At 37.7% G+C, this 25,065-nt stretch overlaps 1 protein-coding gene across 1 annotated transcript in view; it reads left to right on the top strand.

The window, feature by feature from the left end:
• ARSB (arylsulfatase B) overlaps positions 1–23,623 on the top strand; it is a 72,164-nt gene extending 48,541 nt beyond the window's left edge. Inside the window, exons 7-8 of the mRNA XM_032214378.1 lie at positions 21,224–21,349; positions 23,239–23,623. Of these exons, the coding sequence (XP_032070269.1) occupies positions 21,224–21,349; positions 23,239–23,504 (392 nt within the window). The 3' untranslated portion in view covers positions 23,505–23,623. The remainder of the gene's footprint in view (positions 1–21,223; positions 21,350–23,238) is intronic.
• Positions 23,624–25,065: the final 1,442 nt, after the last annotated feature.

Genomic DNA, 25,065 nt, shown 5'->3' with positions numbered 1-25,065 from the left:
CTCTGAGCAGCTCACAAAAATAAAAATAAGTAATAAAGTAAAGATTATAGATATATATTTGTATCTCTACCGATTGCAGCTTAGACAAATTTGCTTTTTAAGCCGTAGATGTATGACACTGTAATAAAAGAGACACTATCCATTATGCCTAGTTTAAACTTAAAAACTAATTTAATTTAAATTCCTTCACTGCCTATGACATCTATAAGATCAATACTTCAACAACTGCCAAAATAAATAACCTCATAGGAGGTTTAATGTGTATGTGTGGGGGAGTTGTTTTTGCTTTGCACACGTACATAAACACATACACAATCATTATATATTGGCAAAATGCATTGGCTACAATTTTATTTTCAGTTATTTGCTTATAGTTTCATTCATTTCATTAAGATTTTAGCATCCATAAGATGTTGGTGACAACCACTAATTGACATTCAGAAACAGTATCCGTTATCGGAGAGAAAGAGGGAAATAGACGAACCCTCTACTGAAGATACAACAGCAATTAAATCAAAAGTCTGTGGAGTTACCAAAATGAATAATTTAACAATTATATTCATTTTGGGGGTAAACATGTTTAATAATATCTTAATATAGTTTCAGTGGTTTGGTATTTATGCATATCTATATTCTGCTGAATCAGTACTTTTTCTTTTCTATGGAATTGCCCATTACCTTTTGAAGTAATATTTTATAATATGTGAGTACTGTATTTAGTTCATAATAAATCACATTTGAATTCCAGTGACATTATATATTGCATCTGCAAGAATACTAGAAGAATTTGTCTTGATTATTGGACACTTAGCCCCTTTGGGCTCCATCTTTCATCCAATGCACAAGAGCTAGACATGATTCTATGAGTTATTGTACAGCTAGGTTGATTTGTGCCATTCATACTTCTTTTTCAATATTAGAAGAATATAAAATTGATATAAAGAGAACAAACATGCAGTATAAGGAAATGGAATGAACTGCTTTTGGGTTGAGTGCACTTATATAACCTCTTAAAAAGAAGCAAATATTTTTCTTTATGCTCAGGCAGATAACATTGTTTGAGGGAGAAAAGTTAACAGAACTCGTAAATACCGTAAGTGATCTCCTACTATTAACTTAGTGCATTTAAACTTGTCAAGTACACATAGGTTGCCTAATCCAAAACTGCCATAAGAAAATTGTTTATTTTTATACTTGATCATGATATTCTACTGAAAAAGAGTTCAATAAACTGCAGCTTTACCAAGCTGTGTGTGGGAAACGAAGAAATGGTTTGTAATATTCTTATATTGCAGCAGTAAATTCTACTATATAAGCACAAAATTCTAAGTACTCCCCCTTATTTTGTAATGGGATCATACCAGAGGTGGGTTCCTACCAGTTCGCACCTATTCGGTAGAACCGGTTCGTCAAATCTACCGAACCGGTTAGAAGAGGTTCCACCAGCGGACCCGGAAAGCAGGCCACACCTACAGAAGAGGTTCCAAGATTTTTTTGAAACCCACCCCTGGTCCTTGGATATGATTATTCTACACTATCATGCTCCTATTTATAAAACTCAGTGCCTCTGTGAAAGGTAAGGATGGCTACTGCGTTTGTGGTGCAATCAGAACATTGCGTGTGTTGAAGTTGTTTTAACGCAAACCAAAGATGCCTTTTAAAAAACAAGTTTACATCATATTCTTATGCATGCCAGTGAAGTAATTTAAGGTGGTTCTGACAAGTGTCATCGGCATCTTCATATCTGGTCACATGGACAGCAAGCCACTCCCATCCAGTCACATGGACGGCAAGCCACTCCCACAAAGGAGGCCACACCCACAGAGTAGGTTCGAACAAGTTTTGAAACCCACCACTGGATCATACTGGTAGGTAGATTAGCAGTATCATTTGGTATGTGTACTGTTGCTAAGGATCCTGAAAGAAATAGCTGATTCTTCCATTCTACTGCCTAACCAGTATATCTACACAGCTCCCATTGAGATTTTACTTTACATGATTAAAATATTTTAATGTTAAAAATGAGGTGCTGGTATGTTGCAAAGCAAAGTGTCAAAATCCAGTTTCATTTCTATTTCCCAAAATGTCTCTGGGTCCCAAAGTATCTCATAAAATTTATTTTAGAAAATAAAAGTAATTGGTACCTATTCTTTTAAAAGTACATATGTTTAAAAATTATCTCCAGAAAAAGAACAAAGATAAGCAGAGGTAAAGGATAGTGCTGTGGCCTTTGAGTTAGAACAAGAGTTGATTTATTCTGGTAGTTTGGTAGTCTTTGATTGGTTTAGTCTCTCATGGACCTCTTGTGGATAGTAAGGCTTAGCTCCATGGCAAGACGTTCTTATTATGGCAGATATTCTCAACAGCTCCTGAAGATTAGGGATCCCAGAAGTAGGTTATGCCATAGACCAGGGTGTCAAACTCAAGGCCTGCGGGCTGGATCCAGCCCGTGAGGTGCTTAGATCTGGCCCGTCGAGCTTCCCTGGAAACAATGAAGGACTGCCCTGCAGTGCCTCTGGCAGTAAAAACGGAGCTCGTGAGGACCGCGCACGGTCTTTCTGGGCTCCGTTTTTGGCTGTGACCGCCTCCCGCAGCCTTTTGCCAGTGAAAACGGAGCCCGGGTAGGGGCGAATATTATAAACAGCTGTACTATCAGCTGCTGGAAACATTTCAGCTGTAAGATGGAAGTTGCTCCTACTCCTACTGCTTTCTGCCAGCTTCCCTCATGGAAATACAATAGAGAAGCCTGCAGGAAGTCGCTCCCATTCTCACTGCTTTTCTGCTTTTCTGTTTAGGTAAGGAAATACCTCTGAAATGATGACCCAGGGTTGCGTGCTGTCTAGTTCCTTATAAATGCCTCATTTTTGTCATTGCAAAGTAACAAATTCCTGTCTCCTTTTTTTATAAGTGGGAGTGTGTCTGATAATTTGCAATAAATGTGTATTGTAGAGCATCCAAAGTTTTGGATGATTAAGGGGGCGCTGAATGGTGAAAGGCTGGGGACTGCCGAGGATGAGACAATAGAGGAAAATGAGCAAGGCCATATCATACCTATAGGACAGTGATGGTTAACTTTTTTGCCGTCACATGCTGAAAATGCGCATGCACGTTCATCCATAATGCAATGCACACTGTCCCCACACACACCCTGCCCCCATGCATGTGTGAGCGACCCCCCATGCCCCTACACATGTGCACATGCATGCATGACCCCTGCTCCCCATGCATGCATGCACATCTCCCATATACACTACATCCCGTTCGCCTGTGCGGCAGAAACCCGCCCATAACCAGCTGCCCAGCAGGAGGCCTGGGCACATGCACGGTGGAGCTGGGCTGTGGTTACACGTGCCATAGGTTCGCTATCACAGCTATAGGAGAAGCCCAATTTTCCTCCTATCCTCATAGGAGGAAAAGTTGGGTTGTAATTTTTCTCAGGTTCAAATGTTATAAATGTAAACATATTTATTAAAATATAAATTTATAATACAAACACTGGGGAATAGTATTTGAGTTGTAATCAGTGCATTGTGCTGCTAAACCAATACCAGCAGTGCAGGTGAAAGGCATTCACACTTGGGTGTCTCCTATGGACTGAAGTCCTAGGATGTTCCCTCCTGCTTTCCTGAGAATCAAGTAAACTAAATAGACCACTTTTTCCCATTAGCTCATTACAAAATATAAGCTTGGGGAGGAGGCTAATATTTTTCATCATTTCTACAGGATAATTGCTCCCTCTCCTCCTTGGACTTTTCCTAATTATTTTTTTAAATAACTTGATTGCTCATTAGTTACCTATGACTATCACTAAGTGTTGTATCTTATTATTCTTGATGAATGTATTCTATTTTTTTTCTTTATGTACACTGAGAGCATATGCACCAAAGATAAATTCCTTGTGTGTCAATCATACTTGGCCAATAAAGAATTCTGTTCTGTTCTATTCTATTTCTATTGCTGTGCTGTGCTGTGCTATTATTATATGCTCTTCACAGGAAACTTTTTAGTCTGGCATAAATTGGGGAAATTCCAATTAGGAATCAATGAATTGGCAATCAATAAAATGTGATCTTCTGTAGAAAAGTCATACTTATCTGTGCTGGGAAATAGAGGATGAACCTGCATCATGTGTGCCAGTAAAATGCTAATTATATTACCATTGGCAATCTAAATTCATAGTTCGGTTTGTCACTAATGTTAAATAGCTCTTATCTTTAGAAGATTACTGCTGTTCTTGTATATGATCATTTGTCAGAAACTTCTAAGAAGGTGACAAATTCCTATTGAAAGCTACGTTTTTTTAGAAACTTGATATCTTGATATCTCCGCATTATTAATTTGCTTCATTTTTTTTATTTATCATATTTCCTATACTTTGCTTTATGATTAGTCTTGGGCAAATAATGCATCAATAAGATCACAAAATGAGGAAAGGTCAATAAAATTTCATTGTAGTTGCAAAGGTCTTTGCTTTTTTCATCCTGAAGCTACCAGATATTTTCTAAATGTACTCCAAGCCTTCAGAGCAGATTTTAAAAACATAGGAATAATGGGGAGAGTTGACTAGACACATTAAATCAAATAAATTACATTTAAATATTGTTCCAGTAATTTTCTTCTCAAGAATTAGAGATGCCTAGCTACCGTATTTGGACTTTTCCTAATTATTTTGTTAAATAACTTGATTGCTCATTAGTAACCTACAACACTAAGTGTTGTATCTTATTATTCTTGATTAATGTATTGTATTGTAAAGACCTCCTGACTGCCTGCCGTCTGTCTCACAAATGTAACTCTAAGCAGCATGCAATAAACAGTTAAAAACAAATTTAAGGCAACCATTAAAAACAATCATATATAAAAAGAAATAAGATTGCCAGAGCATGGCCAACATCCTACTCACAATGTAACCATCTCACAGGTTCTCTGTTTCCATGGGATCCCCAAGTTTGATGGAAAAACTATATTTTAAGAAATTTCTAGAAAGCCTATAGGGACTAATCTTACCTCAGAGGGAATGATGTTCTAAACTAGATCATATTTCTGTCTTGATTATGTATGTATAATTTTATTCACTGTAACTTTCTTTCAGGTTTCTATGTAGCACTGCCAGAAACTAATAAATTGGTAGTGGGTTTTTGAAGTTTTTTTTTTTTTAGAAAATAAAATTTCTAATAAAATTTAAGGTTTGGGAAACAGCTCGCTGTGATCTTCTTGAAATAGAAATTGATTTATTTACATATTTTACTAAATTTATTGTAACCATTCACTCCAGCAGACCTCAAGGACCTACAAAATCAAATGATTAAAACAATTATAAGCTCTGAAATAGTATTGTAACACAGCACAACAGTCCTTCTAATGATAACATTTTTTTTAACCTGATCTCTTAAAGTAATAATTAAAGACTAATTGGTAATCTGATAAAGTTTTGATAAGGACAAATCCTGCTTATTTTATAATTCACTTAGATTAAAAGATAAGGCCTGGAACTAAACCTGTTCAAGTTGTTACTGTTACTTTTCTGACTTGCAAAACCTTTCAATTTGAACAAAAACATACTTGTATAAAACTGATATTGTTACAATGAAAAAAAAATCAGTAGAGGATTTATATCTAAATATCAGGCGTTAATAGTTCAACTCAGGAGTGAAGAAGGTTGAATAACATTGTTTGGTTTTTGTAAAAAATATTTATCTGATATTATCTGTGCGTTATTGCCATAACAGTAATGAATCACAGTCTAGATAATAAATAGATTTTATCAGTTCCTTCAAAATCAGTTTTCCATTAATTTTTTCAAAGGTCAAGGTCACAGCTATTCCTCAAGCATTCTTATTTTAATAGAGTAACTGAAATTGTATGAGTCCTGCAGAAAATTCATTATCGCCATAAAGCTGCAAAAGGTCACAAAATGTCTTTCTTCACTAAAGGAGCAAAAAAAAATTTTTTTTTTATTTCTCCAATACTTTATTATCACAGTAGAGCCTAAAGGAGTCTTTGACATTTCAGCATCTTCCTCCTTCAGGGGAAATAATTGTTTTCATATATCATGATTTAGAAGATGACAGAAAAATTAGTGAAAAACAAACACAAACCTTTCTGCTCTAAGGATCATCCGTATTACCTTTTGTTCTTAAGTTCCTCACCAGCATGCTGTCATGGATACTTTTTGCATCTCTTTGTGCAACATTGGTAGTTGAATCTATGAGATCTCTCCCAATACACATATAGTATGCAAGACACTTGGAATAACTTTCTAGACTCACATAGTGTAATATTTTCCTTTCTAGATTAGAATTACTGTTTTGTTATGCCATCATTTTGCTTCAAATATAGTGCTTCTAGTTGACTATCTGAGTCGAAATAGGGATCTTTTTTCTCTAGTCACAATATTTTTCTTGTATTTTATTATTTAGGCCGTCAGTAGTTTCAAGAAATGTGGTGGTAATGTATCTGAAGAGAATGGGGCTGTATTGTAGGTAAAAGGTAAAGGTTTCCCCGAGGTGGATTGCTATGGGTTCTCCCGGGTTCCGGAGAATCCGTAGCTAATGTTATGGCTGGTTTGGAGAACCTCCAAATCCCATCCCTAGATGGCCCCTCCCACCCCAGGAGTCTCACGTGACCCATTTTGGATGCGAGTTAAGTGTAGGGCCCGCACGGAGGGTTGGGGAGAGGGGAAAGTGGGCCTCCTGGAAGTTCTAGAAGGCCAAAAGTAGGTCTCTTTGCGGCCTCTGGAGGGCCTCTGGAGCCCAGGGGAAGCAGTTTTCGCCCTTCCAGAGGCTCAAGGAAAGCATCTGGAGCCTGGGGAAGGTGAAAATTCCCCTCCCTGACCATGATGCAGGAAGCTGAGTAGACCACACCCACCCAGCAGGCAAAGAAACCGTTGCTGAAATTTTTGAAGCCCACCCCCGATTTTCCCTATCAGTTGTGCTTGACTGTAGGGCATGATAATCATCTCCATTTCTTGACCGAGGAAGACAACATTGTCCGAAAACAATCTGTATGATCATGTGGTCAGCATGACTATATGCCAAAGGTGCATGGAACACTATTAACTTTCCCACCGAACTGGTACATATTAATCTCCTTGTGTATGAATGCTTTCGAACTGCTAGATGGACAGGAGCTGGGGACAAGTAGCAGGAGCTCGGCCAGTTGTGCGGAGCTCGGGTCTCAAACCTGGGCTGGCAGCTGTCCAGCTGGCAGCTGAGAAGCTCATTGTCTTTAACCACTAAGCTATCATGCCCCTATTGTACTGTATTGTAGGACACTGATAAAAAAAAGTGTATCAGAGATTTGACCTATCAACTTTAGGGTGTAGTTGAGGGAGGAAAGGAGAGAGAAAATAAGACATTGTATCTTCAAACATTGCCACTATTTTAATAGTATAGTTTTAAATTCTAGAGGCAGGAGAAATTTCTCTGGGATAACAGGTGCTTAAGGCTTGCTCAATATTACTTTCAAATTAATATTCTTGAGAACTGTAGTTGATTGCAGAACACACACAAGTGTGAAGAGTCACTTTTTTCATTTTGCTGACTTGTGAGACTATATTACTTTATAATCTGATATTTGAAGTTGTAGAGCCGAGGTGGCACAGTTGTTAAATGCAGCACTGCAGGCTACTTCAGCTGACTGCAGTTCTGCAGTTCGGCGGTTCAAATCTCACCGGCTCAAGGTTGACTCAGCCTTCCATCCTTCTGAGGTAGGTAAAATGAGGACCCGGATTGTTGTTGGGGGCAATATGCTGACTCTGTAAACCGCTTAGAGAGGGCTGAAAGCCCTCAATCTCAATCTCAATCTCAATCAATCTCAATATAAGTCTAACTGCTATTGCTATTGCTATAGAGTGGACAATAATACAAATAGTCCTCCATTTACAAGAGTTCATTTAGTCGCCATACAAATTACAAAGTGGCACTGAAAAAAGGACTAATGACTATTTTTCACAAGTACAACCATTGCAGCATCTCTATGGCCATGTGATCAAACTTCAGATGTTTGACAATTGACTCATATTTATGACGATTGCAATGTCCCAGGGTCATGTAATCACCTTTTGCAATCTTCTGATAAGCAAAGTCAATGGGAAAGCCAGATTCACTTAACAACTGTATTACTAACTTAACAACTGCAGTGATTCAACTAACAACTGTGACAAAAAAAGGAAGTAAAATGGGGCAAAACTCACTTAACAAATGTCTTGCTTAGGAACAAAAATTTGGGGCTCAATTGTGATCGTAAATCAAGGCCTACTTGTATTTCATGTGAAATAGCATGTTATACTATGATCTTGGTTTTCTCTAGTTTCTTTTTCAAGCGTTTATTAGATGTATAAAAAGGGGGAATAAAGAATGAATATTTCATCCTTTTATACAAATGTAACTGGAACAGGAAAACTGTTGTTGGCAGAGTACAGCTGAAATCTTGAACTAATGAGTGGAAACATTCTGGAAGCAATTATTTCACAAAGGTTTTCTGTTATTTTTTTAACTTTTCTCTTATTTCTAAATGTCTGTTCAGAATATCTGAGGCACCAATATTTCTTAGAACTCAGATGGTCATGGAATCATGAGTTTTAACCATTTTTTTTAGATCACCAATATTTAGGGAATGTTTACAATACAATGGAAAGGATTGTTCTTGTGAAGTTTCTGAAATTGATTTAATTTATGTGTGTTTTTAATTGGTTGTAGAGGTTACTACTTTGAATACATAAAACTGTTGATGCAAACACTGCCAGGCTACTTATCCCTGGAGAAAATACAGTAGTTTGCAGAGGAAGCATCATTTTCCTGGCTTATCCCCAATCCCAACCTCTGTTTTGGTGTATAAATTATAAGCTGGGAAATGGTATCATTTTAGTTATTTGTGTGTATGTTTGTATATTTGTATCTGTCTTCAAATGTCCCTTACATTTACTTTTTCTGGTTTGGTTCAACTCTTTTGAGCAATGCTGCAAAGAAAAGCATAGTCAGCCCTTGAAATCATTCTTATACTTGAGAGAATAACCTACAAAATTGCTTATATTGGGGAAAATGCATCTAAAAATATGCATGAATGTAATTTTTGCTTTAAATCTCAGATGGGGAAATAGAATGAACCATGCTTAAGGCTGGAAAAATAACAAATTCAAATTGGCAAGTAGGTAATTCTATCCAAATCATCTAGGAAAAGTTAATCCACCAACAGTATATGGCAATCCATCAGAATTTCATAAAACCTTTTATTTTAATATCTGTCTGGACTGCAACACTTGTCTGACTGCATGCTTGTTCCTTCTCTCCCCCCTCCATTTTTTACTTGATGTGCCTTAAGTTATGTACTGTATTATCTGATGTGAAGCCAATATTCTGCATACGCAGAAGCGTTCGGGTGGGTGGGCAGAGCCTCCCGCTGCCGCCACTACTGATCTGGGACGAAACCCACCTCTGAAACCAATGCTTGCAATTCTGTATTGTATATCATTTGAGATCCATTAAACTGAAGCAGCAACAGTATAATGCAACGTAACCTTCCCTGATACCAGAATTGGGATGATGGAAATTGTAGTCAAAACCACTAGGTGGGAAAAACTGCTATAATGCATTAAAAAGTAATCTTAATTCAACTGCTAGATGATGGTGTAATTTTAACACAAGGATAGAGTTTAAAACTGTATTGAATGATGATGGAGGAGGAGGAGGAGGAGGAGGCACTAAAGCTAATATATTCATGAACACCAAATGAGCAAGGCAAAGCAAAGTATCATATGACCAGTAAATTAAAACAGCAGGCAAAGCAGATAATAACAAGACCTGGCAATGGCTAAGAACAGAAAAGTTGAAGAAAGAGACATAGGGGCCTAATTCTGACTGCACAATATCAAGCCTTCAGAACAAATACATACAAAGTCAGAACTGAGAGGAGAGCAACAGACTGCAAATGATTTGTCTGCAAAGAAGCTGAGGAAGCAGTGGACCATTTAGTTAGCTGTTGCAAGAAGATCACACAGACTGCCAACACTTGATCAAATAACCTGCATAGTGGCACACCGATTAGAATGCAGCATTGCAGGCTAACTCTGTCCACAGCCAGAAGTTCAATCCTAATTGGCTCAAAGTCAAATCAGCCTTCCATCCTTCCGAGGTCAATAAAATGAGGATGCACATTGTTGGGGTCAACATGCTGATATTTGTAAAGCACTATGGAGCAGTATATAAGTCTAAGTGCAGTATTATTTCTATTGCTACAGTTAAGCACCCTGTACTAATTGTCCCACTATTCTAGCCTTTGTACATATAAGGCTTTTTGTTTATATTATATTTAGCTTAAATAAGTAATACATTTGAATGTTTTTAATTAGCCAGTGAAAGAATGTATTTAATTTTTTAGCCCATTTATACCTCCTGCTCTCAATTACACTGTCTTATAAAAAGGAACTTCATGAATTCCTGAAGTTGTTTTAAAAGTGAGAAAGAGGTCTCATAACATCAAGGCCAAGAGTGTAGAACATGCATACTTTTGTAAGCAACACTCAAAATAACACAATTGTATCATCTTTTGAGCTTGAAGGTCTTTTCCTTTGGATTAGAATATAACTAAATAGTTGCCTTCCATTTGCTACATTAAGAATCTATAAAGTAAGTTGTATGTTTTCTAGTTTTGATACAATTTTTTGGAGTGTTTATATTCTCCCACTTTTTGTGAATTCCTAAACCTAACAAACTTTTTCATCCAATTATATCACTACCAAGAACCCCAACATAATTAAAGAATGTATTAAAAAAACTTGGACATCTTGCAAAGGAGAGTGAATGTTCTATGAACTCCCCAGTTACAATGCCTCCAGAAAATCAAAGGCTTAATAATAGTAGAAGATAAGATTATGATTTCATTCAATGTCACAGAGATCTTTAAATACATGGAACAGAACTAGCAAAGGAATCCACAGCAGCAATACTATATAATATACCCAACTTTACCAAAATTACAAAGATCAAAATACTCAGAATCATGGATCTCATCCACCTTTGCCTCACTATCTACTTTCAGTTTGATGGACAAATATGAATCAGAGTAATAACCATGGGATCACAACTTTCAGGACTTGTAGCACAGACTGTGATAGCATCTACAAAACTATAGTACTCTCACACATAGAACCAAAAATATGAATCCAATATGTAGATAATAATTTTGTCATAATAAAAAGGAACAATTAGAGAAGACACATGAAACAAGTTTTCAAAGGAATACAATCCATAAGGGAAGAAGAAAACAATCATATAATGCTTCCTGGACAATCCTCATTAACAATGGCAGCAAACTAGAAATACATGTCTGTTGAAAAACAACCCACATTAATCAAGTGCTCCACTTGAAGCACCAAAGTAACAACCCAACTTTTCGCAAAAGGAACTGTATAAGAACATTATTGAGATAACCATAAATGCACTGCAGCAACACAGAACACTAGAAAAAGGAAACAGATCACTATACAACGTCTTCCAACAAGTCCCCTTCAGGGAAAAGGGCGGCATATAAATGTAATAAATCAAATGGGTACCAATGCAATTTTGTCAAAAGGTGCATGCCTATTCAACCCACTACAGCACAACCAACATAAGTTATGAAAAAGATAACATTACCATACATTTTTAAAAATTTCAGAAAGAACCAACAAACTAATACAACCACATAGTATCACCATAACACACAAACCAACCAAAGCCCTCCAAAACATTTAAGTAAACTAAAAGAAGATAAAACAGAAGTCATCTACAACATATATTGTAGCCACTATTTAGGACAAACACAAGACTAGGAAAGCACATCCATGAAGATCAACTACCAATCAGTTCAATACAATGAAAACTGTTTAATTTCATAGCATATAGCATATAGACGGACTTAACCATAGTTTCAACTGAGAAACTGTGACAGTCCTAAACCAAGCTAAATCCAAAAATGTGGAATTTGTGGAAGCCTGGACAAATCACCCATCAATGGGCACATGGAGATAAACAACATTTATGTACTATTCATAAGAGATTATTAAAAAGTTAAAAAGGAAACAAAAAGATCAAAACACCTCCACTCTAGCAATCAACACCAGAGAAGCAGATTAAGGAGAGGATTTACACTAGACAAACAATCAACAATTAATCAATTAACATCAAGGGACTAGCAAGATGAAAAGAGCATTCCCACCAACAGTGACAGGACAAGCTATTGAACATAAACAGAGACCAAATTGCACTCCCATCTGGTACTAAAGAGATTATGTATTCTGGTTAACAAAAAGTCTGCAAGCAAACAATCAACCCCAGAAAGTACCAAGGACTCCACATACAGAATGCTGTATATACATTCAATGTACTTGACCACAAGTTCCCATTAAATCCTTTGGAATTTTTTTAGTATATTAATTCATACAAAGCAGAATTAGAAATTAGATTTAAGAAGTATGGAATAAATGTGTAAGATAATACATATTATTAGATATTATGGAAGAAAGAAAAGATATTTTAAGAATGGCTTTCCTTTATTAAATATTGAACTGGTAAGTGTTGGTCGGTCCTCTTTGTTCAGATAATTGATGTTTGCATCAAATACCTCTTGCATATTTAATGTGTTGCTTGCTGCTATTCTCCATCCTTTTTAACACTTGCATGAACTGATTCTGCATATTACAGATAAATGTGGAATTATAATCCCCAGTACAGTAATACAAAAAAGAAACAAAATGGTGAAATTAATACAATAGCAAAGTTTAAAGTAGCATAATATTTTATTAGGAAGTATATTACACGAAAGAAGGATGCTTAATATGCCAGTCTGTCACACTCTTTCTAATATAATCAGTAAAGAAGATGGGATAGAATTTGTTTTTGGTCAAACAAGGAATAGGAAGATTGCTGTGGAAGCCCTATTATGAATACATACCATCTGTCTACATGGGGCATAGGATTAATGAAACCTAAGAATTTAAGAGATAAAGAAAGAAATGGAGCACAAATTGACATTATGAATTATCTTCATAGTAAAAGAGAAAGAGAATATGCTGCCTTCCCTAGTCCACTAAATATTATCAGGGTGAAAAGTTCCAAGTGGGTGAAAAGTTCCAAGTGGGTGAAAAGGTCCAAGTGGCCTGACAACATTTCCAGATTTCTCCTTTAGACTCTAGAAGAGGTGGCCTTGGTTAAAGATCCTATTTTCTGTAAATGTTGTATTATAATTGTTGTGAGCAAGCTGCTGCTCATTTCTATCTATGGATTGGGTCCATGATTTCCCTTTTCAGCTAAAATCTCATATGTATTTGCATATTCCGCAAGTATAGGTACATGGCCTGAGGCCCCATGCACAAATGCAGCCTTCCAGAGATTTCAGGTGTGATCCATTGACATGGCTTAGATTCAGGGGTGAAATCAACTTACCATCATTACCGGTTTGCAAATGTACAATCCGTGAATGTGCAGAGGTCCGGATGGGTGGGCAGAGCCTGCTATCGAGTGCGCCTGCAATGATAAGTAGAACAGTGAGGGAGTGCCACACGATTTAGATTAGCAGGAAATCTGGTGATTTTAGCTAATATAAATCATGTGGCACAGCTGATCGTTGGAAATACCGGTTCACCTGAACCGGTAGCATTTTTTTACTACCAGTTTGGGCGAACCAGTATCATTTCACCCCTTCTTAGAGTGCACTATTTTGTTTTGAGATCATTTATACACACTGCCATTTTTGCCATCTCTGATCCTTTCTCACTCTCCATTTTAACCTTCCATGGAAGCCTCCATATATCATCTTCTCATTGCCACATCTTCCATTGCCACATTCTACTTCTTTTCAGGCAGTCAACTCCATTACCTTCATCACCCCTTTAACTCCATGCTCATCCTGCATTCTCAAGTCTTCCTTCCAGCCTATGACAACAATACTCACGTTGTTATATTTATTTACCATATTTTTGGAGTATAAAATGCACCTCCCCCCCTTAAAAAGCATGGAAATGTTGGTGTGTCTTATACACCGAATACAGCCATTTTTGGCCTCCTGAAGGCCCGCCCCCACATTCCATTTTTGTGAAAAATGGGCGGAAAATGGAAGTGTTTTTGCCCCAGAAACATTTTGCAGGCTTCAGCAGGGCTGGGAGAAGGCAAAAATGTCTCTGTTTTTGTGGAAAATGGCCCATTTTTCATCCGTTTTTTTGCAAAAACGGGGGCGTTTTTGCCTTCTTCCAGCCCTGCTGAAGCCTGCACAGTGCTCCTGGGGGTTGGGAGGACAAAAACTTTTTTTATTACTTACCTCTTCAAAATCTTGGTGCATCTTATACACCGGTGTGTCTTATAGTCCGAAAAATACAGGTATGTATAATTAGTTATTTATATGTTTATGTACCATTCATATATTTAAATACTTATTCAAATTTTTGTCAAGCTTCTTCTGTTTATATTTTGGTGTGGCCCAACTCCCTTTTGGTAATCATGTTCCCTTATATGCCATTTTAAATCTGTTGCAGCCCCTTGAACAAATAAAGATCTACAGTTCCTGTTTACAGGATCCAGTCCTGGTTATATCATTATTATTGTAAAATAATTGTATGTATTGTGGTAATCAATAGTCATGCATTCATTTTGACTATTTTCAGGGAAGTTTGATTAAGTTAGGATAACTAGATTGAACAGAGAGAAAATGTACAATGGTGACACAAATAAATGCAATGCTTTGAAAATGAGGCATGTTCCAATGTATAAATCCCTTAGTTAATTGGATAATTACTTAGATAAGCCATCTACAATTTTGGGATGGATTCAGCAGTTCTGATTGGTGAGCAAGTATTAGCAAAAATTTACAGGCAAACTGGCAAGTGTTAATACATTTTTATAGCGTTCCTTAAAATCTCTGCTAGCATGAGATAGCTCATCTGTTTCCCTTATAAAGACATGCTCAGAAACTACAAAATTGTTCCCTTATAGCCCTAGTCATTGACACACAAACATTCTCTACAGAAAGCAACCAAAAAGATTGTAAACTATTATGACATGCTTGGACCAATACTATTTGCAAGACTGCAAAATAAACTGAGCTATTTAGATTTTTGTAGCTCAATCCCTTTGGGTTAGTTATAATACTTTGGCAGTTGCAATCATGTAATAATCTATACTAGTAACAAACTCTTTCCTTACCACCATTTCAATGAAGTGGGAGGTAGCCAGCAAGAAAGTCTAAAGAGAAAAAAATATATGGAAACTCTGTTTGTATGAAATGCATTGTGGAAAGATATTGAGCCTCCAAACAAAGTATTACATTTATATGGTTTTTTTCAGTTTTTCTTCAAGTCCCAAAATATACTGTCCACTCATTGGAAGAAGAGATCACAAATCTCCTGTAATACAAAATGCCTTAACTTTTGTGGTTGAGTTTTTACTAAATTACACCAAAATCATGTGCCCTTTGATCACTTGCCACATAGGAGGAGGAGAGCAATCCCTCTCTGCCTAGTTCTCTCTCTCATCATTTTAATCACAGACTAAGGAATGTATTTGGTTATCTTCCCTTCTTCTTTTTCTTTTCTTACGTACTGAGTATCTATTTATATCTCATCTCTCTTATTGGCTGTACCAATAACATTGTTGGAGTTTTGAGTGAATGAACCTGAGTAAAATAAATAAGCCTTTGAGGTTAATGCTGCAATTGTTAAATTGTAACTTGGTGTTTGCTAAGCTGGCATTCCTACAATTTTCAACTCCTAGAATTGGCAGATAGCATGGCAAGAGCTTTTGGTCTTGAAGCTGTAGTCCAACAAAACTTGGAGAATGCAAGACTGGGGACAGTGTTTATGGGGGATTGGGAGCCAGATGTTGTTATCATGGCCAACAAAGTCTGTCCAGAGAAAGATGAGATCATCTGATTTCATTCGTCTTCTCCGGAGAACTTCTTCTCATGAATAGACTCATGAATCAGCTTATGAGTCAAGCACTGAGAATAAGGAACCATCAAAACTCGTAATTGTAAGGTGGCCTTTATGAGCACAAAGCTTAAATGAGCCTCATTTCTTGATCCCTTTAGAATTTACTTTTCAAATATTAAGTACGTTCTGAATGGTAACTTTTTATCATATTCACCATGTGAGCCTCCTCCTCCTTAGCAAAAAAAAAAAAGATGCAGTTATAAATCTAAGGATTTAGAAAAAAATATTTTTGGAATAAAAAGGAAAGATATTTAGTGTTGATTTTGAAAAGTTAAAAACTGACTAGGAGTTCAGAATTTGAAATATAAGACTTTGCAATTAAATATAAGAATCCTTTCCTGTGGGAAATTGCTGGGTTTTTGGATTCCTTCAGGAAAAAAATATTATGGGATGGGACTTGGAAAGTTGGGTTGCAGAGGGAACTAGAAGAAACTAAAGTTTACAATTAAAGGAGAAGAATACTTAAAGTCAACTAGTTAACACACAATGGAGCAAAATACTTTAACATTGGATATTTTGAACGATGTTTGTGAGCAATGGTCACAAAAGTTAATTTTAAGAATGACATCAGAGATGGTGTATAAATGATATTACAGAAGAAGAACAAGCTGTATCAGACAAGATTGAAATTGATTTGAATGTAGATTCAGAAAGATAAACTACAACAACGATACTATAATGATATGAGGGAATGATTTTGAATGGCGAAGGGAATGCCAAGTGAATGATAGGCCAAGAGGGAGAGGAGGCTGAAGTTGTTTAACAGTCTGATGAATGTAAGGGAGGGTGGGGGAAACATGTCTTCTTTACTTAATTATTGACAGCTACAACTTGCATGCCCACATGTGCTGTGATATCATTTTTTCTCCTTTGAATCTTGATCACTTCACTGTCTTAGGAAGTTTGCTTCCCCTTCGAAGAGTCAGAAGTTACTTTCATAGGGTGGGATAATGATTCTGTGCTTAGATAGCCTTAAATTGGATTCCCCCACCAGATCCCAGCTTTTGAAGCCACATCTAAGAAGCAATGAAGGGGAAGAGGCAGGGAAAACAGATGCTTTGGTACTGCTGGATTTCACATATGTGTGTAAATAAGAAGAGTGAAAGCTATAACTCAATTGTGACTAATTTCAGCCCCTAAAATAGCCATTGCTAATCTGGAGAGCTCTAGATATATTGATTTGACCTCTGGAACTCTGCAGATCATATCACTAAAATTCAGCAGCAAATGCAAACATCTAGGCATAAAATGTTTGCCTGGGTTTCCACAAAGAAATAGCAGTACTATTTAGACTTATATACCACTTCACAGTGCTTTACAGACCTCTCTAAGCGGTTTACATAGTTGGCATATTACCCCCAACAATCTGGGTGCTTATTTTACCCATCTCGGAAGGATGAAATGCTGAGTCAACTTCGAGCCCAGTGAGATTTGAACTGCCAAATTGGAGGCAGCCAGCGGTCAGCAGAAGTAGCCTGCAGTACTGCATTCTAACCACTGCAGCACTGCGGCTCTAGATATGCAGTCTAAAGAAAATAGGTACATCATATTCTTACTTGCTTAACTTACTTATTTGACTTAATTTTCCAATTCTTATAAAGGTTGAAAAAAACCCTGCAAACTTTTATTCTATCTCCTCTGTTGACGTTGTGGCTGCAAACTAGGAGTCTGTGAATTCAAGTCCTGCCTTAGCCATGAATGCCAGATGGGTGACTTTTGGCCAGTCACTCTGTTACCTCACAGGATTGTTGTAGGAAAAATAGGAGGGGAGGAGGTGTGTTGGATATGTTTGCTGTCTTGAATTATTTGTAAAAATAATAAAGGTGGGATTCATACCTACAAACAAACAAGTAAATTAAAAATAGGAAGTGTTGACAATTCCTGGACAATAGTATTATAGTCTGGAGGGCAGATTAAAGAAGACCGCCATCTAAAGAGTGATTCTGAGTAGGTCTTGAGTAGCTGGGGAATTCTGGGAATTGAAAGTCCAGATCTCTTAAAGTTGCAAAGGCTGAGAAACAATGGTCTATATCCATGATGGCAAACCCATGGCACGTGTGCCACAGGTAGCACGCGGAGCCATTTGTTAGGGCATGTAAGGCATTGCCCTGTCAGCTCCAGCGTGCATGTGTGCGCTGCCAGCTAACTTTGGTCTTCTTTCACTCTCTGAAGGCTTCCTTCAGAAACTTCCTTGAAGCCTCTGGAGCTCCAAAAAAACAGCTCTATGGGCAAATCGGAAGTTTGGGAATAGACTTCCAGTTTGCTCGTAGGGGCGGTTTTTGCCCTCCAGAGCGTTCAGGAGCCATCAGAGAGAAACCGGCCCTATGAGCAAACTGGAAGTCCGTTTCTGAACTTTCAGTTTGCCCATAGGGCAGGTTTTTTGCGCTCGGAGGCTTCAGGAAAGTTCCTGAAGCCTCCGGAGGGCTTCCGGGGGGGGGAGGCTGTTTTCGCCCTTCTCAGGCTCCTAGAAAGTCTCTGGAGCCTGAGGAGGGTGAAAAAAGTGTGCCAAAAATGAGGGGGAGTGCACACTGGGATTGTGCGCATATGGGTGTGGCATGCCCGTGCACAACCCCCCTCGCTCCTCCCGCTTTTGGCAAGCAAGCCAAAAAAGGTTCGTCATCACTGGTCTATATGATGTTTGATTTTCTACACTGCAAATGAGAAAGTTTCAATCACTTTGCAGCAAGTCGTATGGAATGTATGCAAAACGATGGAAGATCTGACTTTTCTGGCTTTGTTAATAAATACCATGTGTTGTTTTACTGTTGCTGATTTTTCTAAGTCTGGCACTATTTTCCCTTCTTTCCTGCTCTGTGTTAAAAGAAGAGCAGGAAAACTGTTAAAAGCATAATGAAATTTACAGAGATCAAGGAAAAAGCATAAGCCAACATAATTTAGCTTGAAACTTTAAGATGAATTATTTTATATTTAAAAACTCTGTGGGAAAGTGCCTGTTCTAGAAGAACATATCAAATGTCATGGAATTGTTTATTCCCAGTACTCTTCAGAGAAGGAACTCCCCCCCCCCCCCAAGATTTCACACACCACCTAATGAAACACTGTATATAAAGACAGAGACAAAATGTTTTCAGTCAGAATGGAGAAAATCCAACCCTCTCCTAAATTAGCCTGGGACAAGTCACCTCTCCAGTTCAATTCTTCAGTGTTATTATGATGGCTGTCCAAATATTTTGGACTACTACCGCCATGATTCCCAGCAAGCACAGTTGTCATTGTTGGATATGCATTGCCATAGTTGTAGAGTAACACATATTGGGACGTATGCTGTATTCAGTGTATAAGACGCACTCAGATTTTCACCCTCTTTTTTGGGGGGGGAAAGGTGTGTCTTATACTCCAAAAAATACGGTACGTGCGAGAGGAACCTTTACCTTTATATGTAGTATTCAATAAAATCAAATACAACCATCTTAAATTTGCCCCCAGATCAATAGATAATTAATACAGTTTTCTCAGGATCACTTTAATATATCCCTCCTGCATTTCTTTCCTCCTAGAAGCTTTGCACTTTGATTCAAGTAGGGTTTTCAGATTGTCTTCAGAAGAGTTCTTTGTAGGATACTCTTAAAATAATTTAAATGAAAGTTTCGTTTGATCAAAGTTTACTGGAACATTGCCATAACTGAGGAAAGGAACTCCCACCCACCCGTGTCCCTCCCAACTCTGCTTTTTTGACCGCCCTCCACCCTACATTGCAGGGCAGTCAACAGCCCCAGAACAGTGCAGCTCTGGAGCTACTTGAAATGACCCAGGAAGCTGCAGCCAACCTAGTCCAATCTCACTTGCCTTCTCCACCACTCTGCACTCCGAGACCTGTGCTGCCCTTCACTCTGCCACCTCAGCTGACTTTCGCCCTCATTTTCTTATACTTCCAATGATGGCGAGACGTATCTGGCCTGACTGTCTCCACAGCAGCAGTAGCACTATGGTGAAAGTCATCTGAAAGTCAGCTACAAGATGACAGGCAGAGCCAAAAGAAAGGACACAGATTGAGGACATGGGTGAGGGAGGTGCAGTACCTCTGTGGTCATAAGTGGGAATGGATTTCCAAGTGCACGAATGTTGATCATGTGACTACAGAGACATAGCAATGGCCATAACTTCATAAATCCCTTCAGTGCCATCACAATTTCAAATGATTGTTGAACAAATGGTTGTAAGACAAAGATTACCCTCAGTGACAAGTGATAATTTTAGAATTAAAACAGACATTATCTTAAGATTTAATTCTCTGCTTTTTCATTGGTTGGACTTTGAGGTTCATTTTTGGAATCTTGAAAAGTTGGACAGAATAATTATAAGTTTCAAGCTATTTTGAGAAGCCGTTGCAATCCTGGGAAAAATAGGGTTATTGAGAATTGTTTAAATATTACTTGTACATTTTTTTCTAGGATTATTGGATTGCAGTTAGCCCAGGTTGCATCCATCTCCTTAGTCTGCAAGGCTTGGAACAGATATTCATTATAATGTTTACATTATTCCCAGGGCCAAATTAAAGGTTGAAAAAATATTCTCAAACCTCTCACATGGCTGGACATTTTTTCACTATAAATCTTGTAAATTAGATTGTCCAAAGAGTGCAGTATTCACTGTTCTTTAATATGCCTCCACGTTTGCATATACATATGAGCAAATTATTTAGACTTCAAGATGAAACTAGTTGACTAAACTTTAAGAAAACAGTTAACCACAATGGTGAAATTCAATTTTGTTTTACTACCGGTTCTGTGGGCATGGCTTGGTGGGCATGGCATGGGAAGGATACTGCAAAATTCCCACTCCCTCCCCACTCCTGGGGGGGAGGATATTGCAAAAACCCCATTCCCTCACCACTCCTGGGGGAAGGATAGTGCAAAATCTCCATTCCCACCTCACTCTGGGGCCAGCCAATGGTGGTATTTGCTGGTTCTCTGAACTATCCAAAATTTCCGCTACTGGTTCTCCAGAACCTGTCAGAACCTGCTGAATTTCACCCCTGGTAAACCATCATCAGAGTGACTGTTTGGGAAATGTGATATTTTAATCCCAAAAATTGCCAAAGTAGGGAAGGCTTGCTTTGAACATTGTACAAATGTTTCTTCGGTCCTTAGGCAAAAATGTATCTGTGAACACTTTGAAATGTTTCTTTCAAAATACAGAATAAGATTGAAGCACTCAATACTGATTTTCACCAAATTTTCATTTGAATCCACACATAACATGTTTGCAGAATCATCCTTATCTGGATTTCCTTTTCCCTTTTAGGTACCGTCAACAGCCACAAAATTTCATCACAGAATAATTATTTTTCATGGGAAGATTCCATTTTCAATACCTCCATACATGCTGCGATTCGACATGGAAAATGGAAACTACTCACAGGCAATCCTGGTAAATTTCTGGTGGTATTTGGGAAATGTTTGTTGAGCACTGGGTACTCGACAATTTTGAAAGCAATTGATGCTTCAAAGCAGGACTTGCAGTGTGGAGATCCTTCCAAATCCTGTTTTGCTCCTGCTGCATTCTCTGCCTTTCCTGAGCTGTTTTTTTTTTTTTTAAAGATTATTTTACTTAACCCATTTAAAGGGGAAGTTGATTAAAACAAAGTACCAGCCCTTAGCATGGTCTTTATAAAAATGCATCTAGGCCAGAGGTTCCCAAACTTGGCAACTTTAAGACTAGTGGACTTCAACTCTCAGAATTCTGGGAGTTGAAGTCCACAAGTCTTAAAGTTGCCAAGTTTGGGAACCTCTGATCTAGGCCCTGTCTAGGCCTCACAACCATTGTTGTAGCCAACCATTCTTTCACTTGCCTTGACAACAAGAAAAAGCTAGATGGAACATTTTCTTCTTCTGCCAATGGATATAACTTTCTTCTATCCATTAAAACCGTAGGAGATTATGATTGTAAGCATGTTTGCTCAATAGTAGCTACCACTACTTTCTATTTCAAGCAGTAAGCTTGGACTGGAATTACCAAATATACTTGCAAGAAAGTCTCTTATTTATGCCATGTTGTTTCGAAACTTTCTTTTTAATTCCTCTTACTTGCTTTCTTTTACTCAAAAAGCACAACCAACAAAGCAACCTCAACAACTTGCATGCATAGTTGTATTAGTGCAAGGTTCTCCTTCAGTCTGTATTTTCAAAATACAATATCTGAATACACAGTAGCTTGGAGAAGTCATAATTACTGAATGAAAATACAGGAGGAATAAAAACTAATATGAATGGGTGCCTTTTTAAAAAAAAACAATAGAAGAATTGAAGGACGGATTTTTAGCCATACACACACAAAAGCTAGGTCAGCTTCTTCTTTCCCAATCAATTCCTGTGGAGATGCATAGAAGGGATAAAAACTGGAAGACGTAAAATGCAGGATAGACCTACTTTACTTAAAGCAGTGTTTCGCAATCTTGATGAAGTAGAATAAGGACTTCAAATCCAACATCTTAAATTCACCACTGTTGAGAAATATTGACTCAAAGCAATAATATATTACCCTTCAGTATAATATATTCCATGATGATTCACTATAAAGTACAACTATATGATTAAAAAGCTGTTTTCAGTTCAGGATTTGCCAGAATTTCAAAACTAATCCAGATAGCCAAATAGAAGCTCTCTTGTTCCAATCTTTAAGTGTATCTTCTTGTTTCCATCAAATCTTTTTTTAAAAAAGGATTTTGTCTAAAAATCTCAAGATTTGAAGAAAAAATCTCTAGTGGAGAAGACAAAAATAACGTAGAACATCATCAATGGAAAACCCATCGCTTTTGACTATTGATGCTTATAGCATTCTGAAAAGGGGGAAAGTTAAGCTAGTATACAGTTTAATGAGGAGACTATATACTGCTGGCACTCAACTTCCTTTCCTTTTCTTTTTGTATCTTGAAAATATTGCTTATCTCTGTCTTGTGACTTTTTTTTCCTGTGCACACATAGAGAGAATGAACGAGGTATAGTGAAATATAAAGGAAAATATCAAAACAAGCCAAAAAGTAATGAACTGCAGCCAAGCGGCTTTGTCACATGGACATTTTCATACATGTTATATCAGGAATCTTAATTTTTATTAGTGTTTAATTTCTCTTCATGGTACCTGATACTCTCTTCATTTAATGGATCTGAACTGACCCATTACCACCACAACAGAATCAAATCTAGATGGCAAATTCAATTCCATGCCAATGTAATTGAAGAACCTAGATATGCAAACAAGTTGGATTCCAATTATGAGGCAAATACATTCCCAGCTAATCTTTGATCTTCTCTTTATAGGCTGCAGCCATTGGTTTCCACCACCGTCTTTATTCAATGAGTCAGATACTTTGTCATTAGATCCATCCACAAAGAAGCTTTGGCTGTTTGATGTTGTTCATGATGCTGAAGAAAGAAATGATTTGTCAGAACAATATCCTGACATTGTGAAAAAACTGCTGTTGCGACTCCGGCACTACCAGAACAACTCTGTCCCTGTGTTCTACCCAGAAGAAGATCCGCGCTGTGATCCATCTGGACAAGATGCTTGGGGGCCTTGGTTGTAGGAACTTGCACAACAGACATTATTATGTCATGCAGTGGGGTTGAAAAATGGTTTGCCATTCTCCATTTGTATACATCAGATGTACCGTATTTTTCGGACTATAAGACGCACCAAGATTTTGAAGAGGCAAATTAAAAAAAAGGTTTTGCATTCTGCAAACCTCCCAGAAACATCCCGTTTTTCACAAAAACAAGCCTGGTTTTTGTCAAAAAAAAAGGGGGGGGCATGCATAGCCTTTAGGAGGCTTATTGAGTGCTCCTGGGGGCTAGGGGAGGGAAAAATTGAGCAAAACATGCAATCTTTCGCTCATTTCTGCCCTCCCCAGCCCCCAGGAGCACTCTGGAAACCTCCTAAAGGCTATGCATGGCCATTTTGGTGAAGAGGTCGGGGTTTCGGGAGGCCAAAAATGCTGTATTCAGTGTATAAGATGCACCCAGATTTTCAGCCTCTTTTTTGATTATACTCCAAAAAATACGGCATGTGTTCTTGCATAATGATACAGCAACCATTCCATAGACTCAGGGATACAGAGAAAGAACACTGGAATCATTTTATTGTACCTTGACAGCTTCAAATTTCAGACATTTGGGCTTATTTTTTACTCAACGAATCTGGGCAATTTTAATTTCACATTTGATTGGTCTTGAAATTCTACCAAAATCATACATCTGTAATTTGGAAGTTAGTTTTTGTTCAAAGCGGAGGGTAAGAAGATGCTGCCTTTCCAAAATTGCTGGGCAACAGCTGGGAAACATTATTTCATTTAGAAAGCTCTGAGTCATGGGTGGTGGTGGGTAGGGGCTTCTAAATTCCTTCACATTTGAAGTCAGATCCTGGATTTCAGTATTTGCCTGAAGCAGTCAGCATTAGTGGAGGTGAGGGAGGATGCTGAAAGAATTAAGACGAAAAAGTGAAGAAGCAGATTATTGCATGTCTTGGCATTTCTTTGTTCACCTTCCCAATTAGAAGAGCATTCCAAGTTCCAACTTTCTCATGAGTACAACTTCTTATCCTAGAAATCCGCAGAACCTCTTTAGAAACTGCTGCCAAACTGTAATAAATCATTAAATACTATTTTAATTCCAATAATCTTTATTTTTTCTGATTTCATGTTTAACTCAGGCCTTGTTAACTTTGTGGATCTGACTTTCAGAGGCAAAATGTGGCTCATAGACTGAAAAGAGGTCATACACTCCTGTCCTATCTATAATTTACAAGGTCTTTGCTTGTACAACCTTCATTTAAAGTCTCTCTAAATTCTGCAGTTTGAACAGGGCAATCTTGGCATATTTATTTAAATCAGACTTGGAGCAAAACTACAGGCTCTACAGACCAGGAGGATGCTACTATGGTTGTGAGGACTAGTTGTAAATAACTTTCCAGTGCTGTTGTAGCTTCAAATAGTGGCTAAACAAATGGTTTTAAATCAAGGACTTAACCTGCATATTAAACTGACCCAATGTTATTGATCCAAGGGCTATAAAAGATAAATTGAGAGCTAGGGTTCATTAGGATGGGATTCCGAATCGCCATCCATGATATCCTACTCAGAGTTGTGGCTT

The sequence above is a fragment of the Thamnophis elegans genome, chromosome 3 (assembly GCF_009769535.1).
Source record: "Thamnophis elegans isolate rThaEle1 chromosome 3, rThaEle1.pri, whole genome shotgun sequence".
Taxonomy (NCBI): Eukaryota; Metazoa; Chordata; class Lepidosauria; order Squamata; family Colubridae; genus Thamnophis; species Thamnophis elegans.
This window is presented reverse-complemented; position numbering and strand designations above follow the sequence as displayed.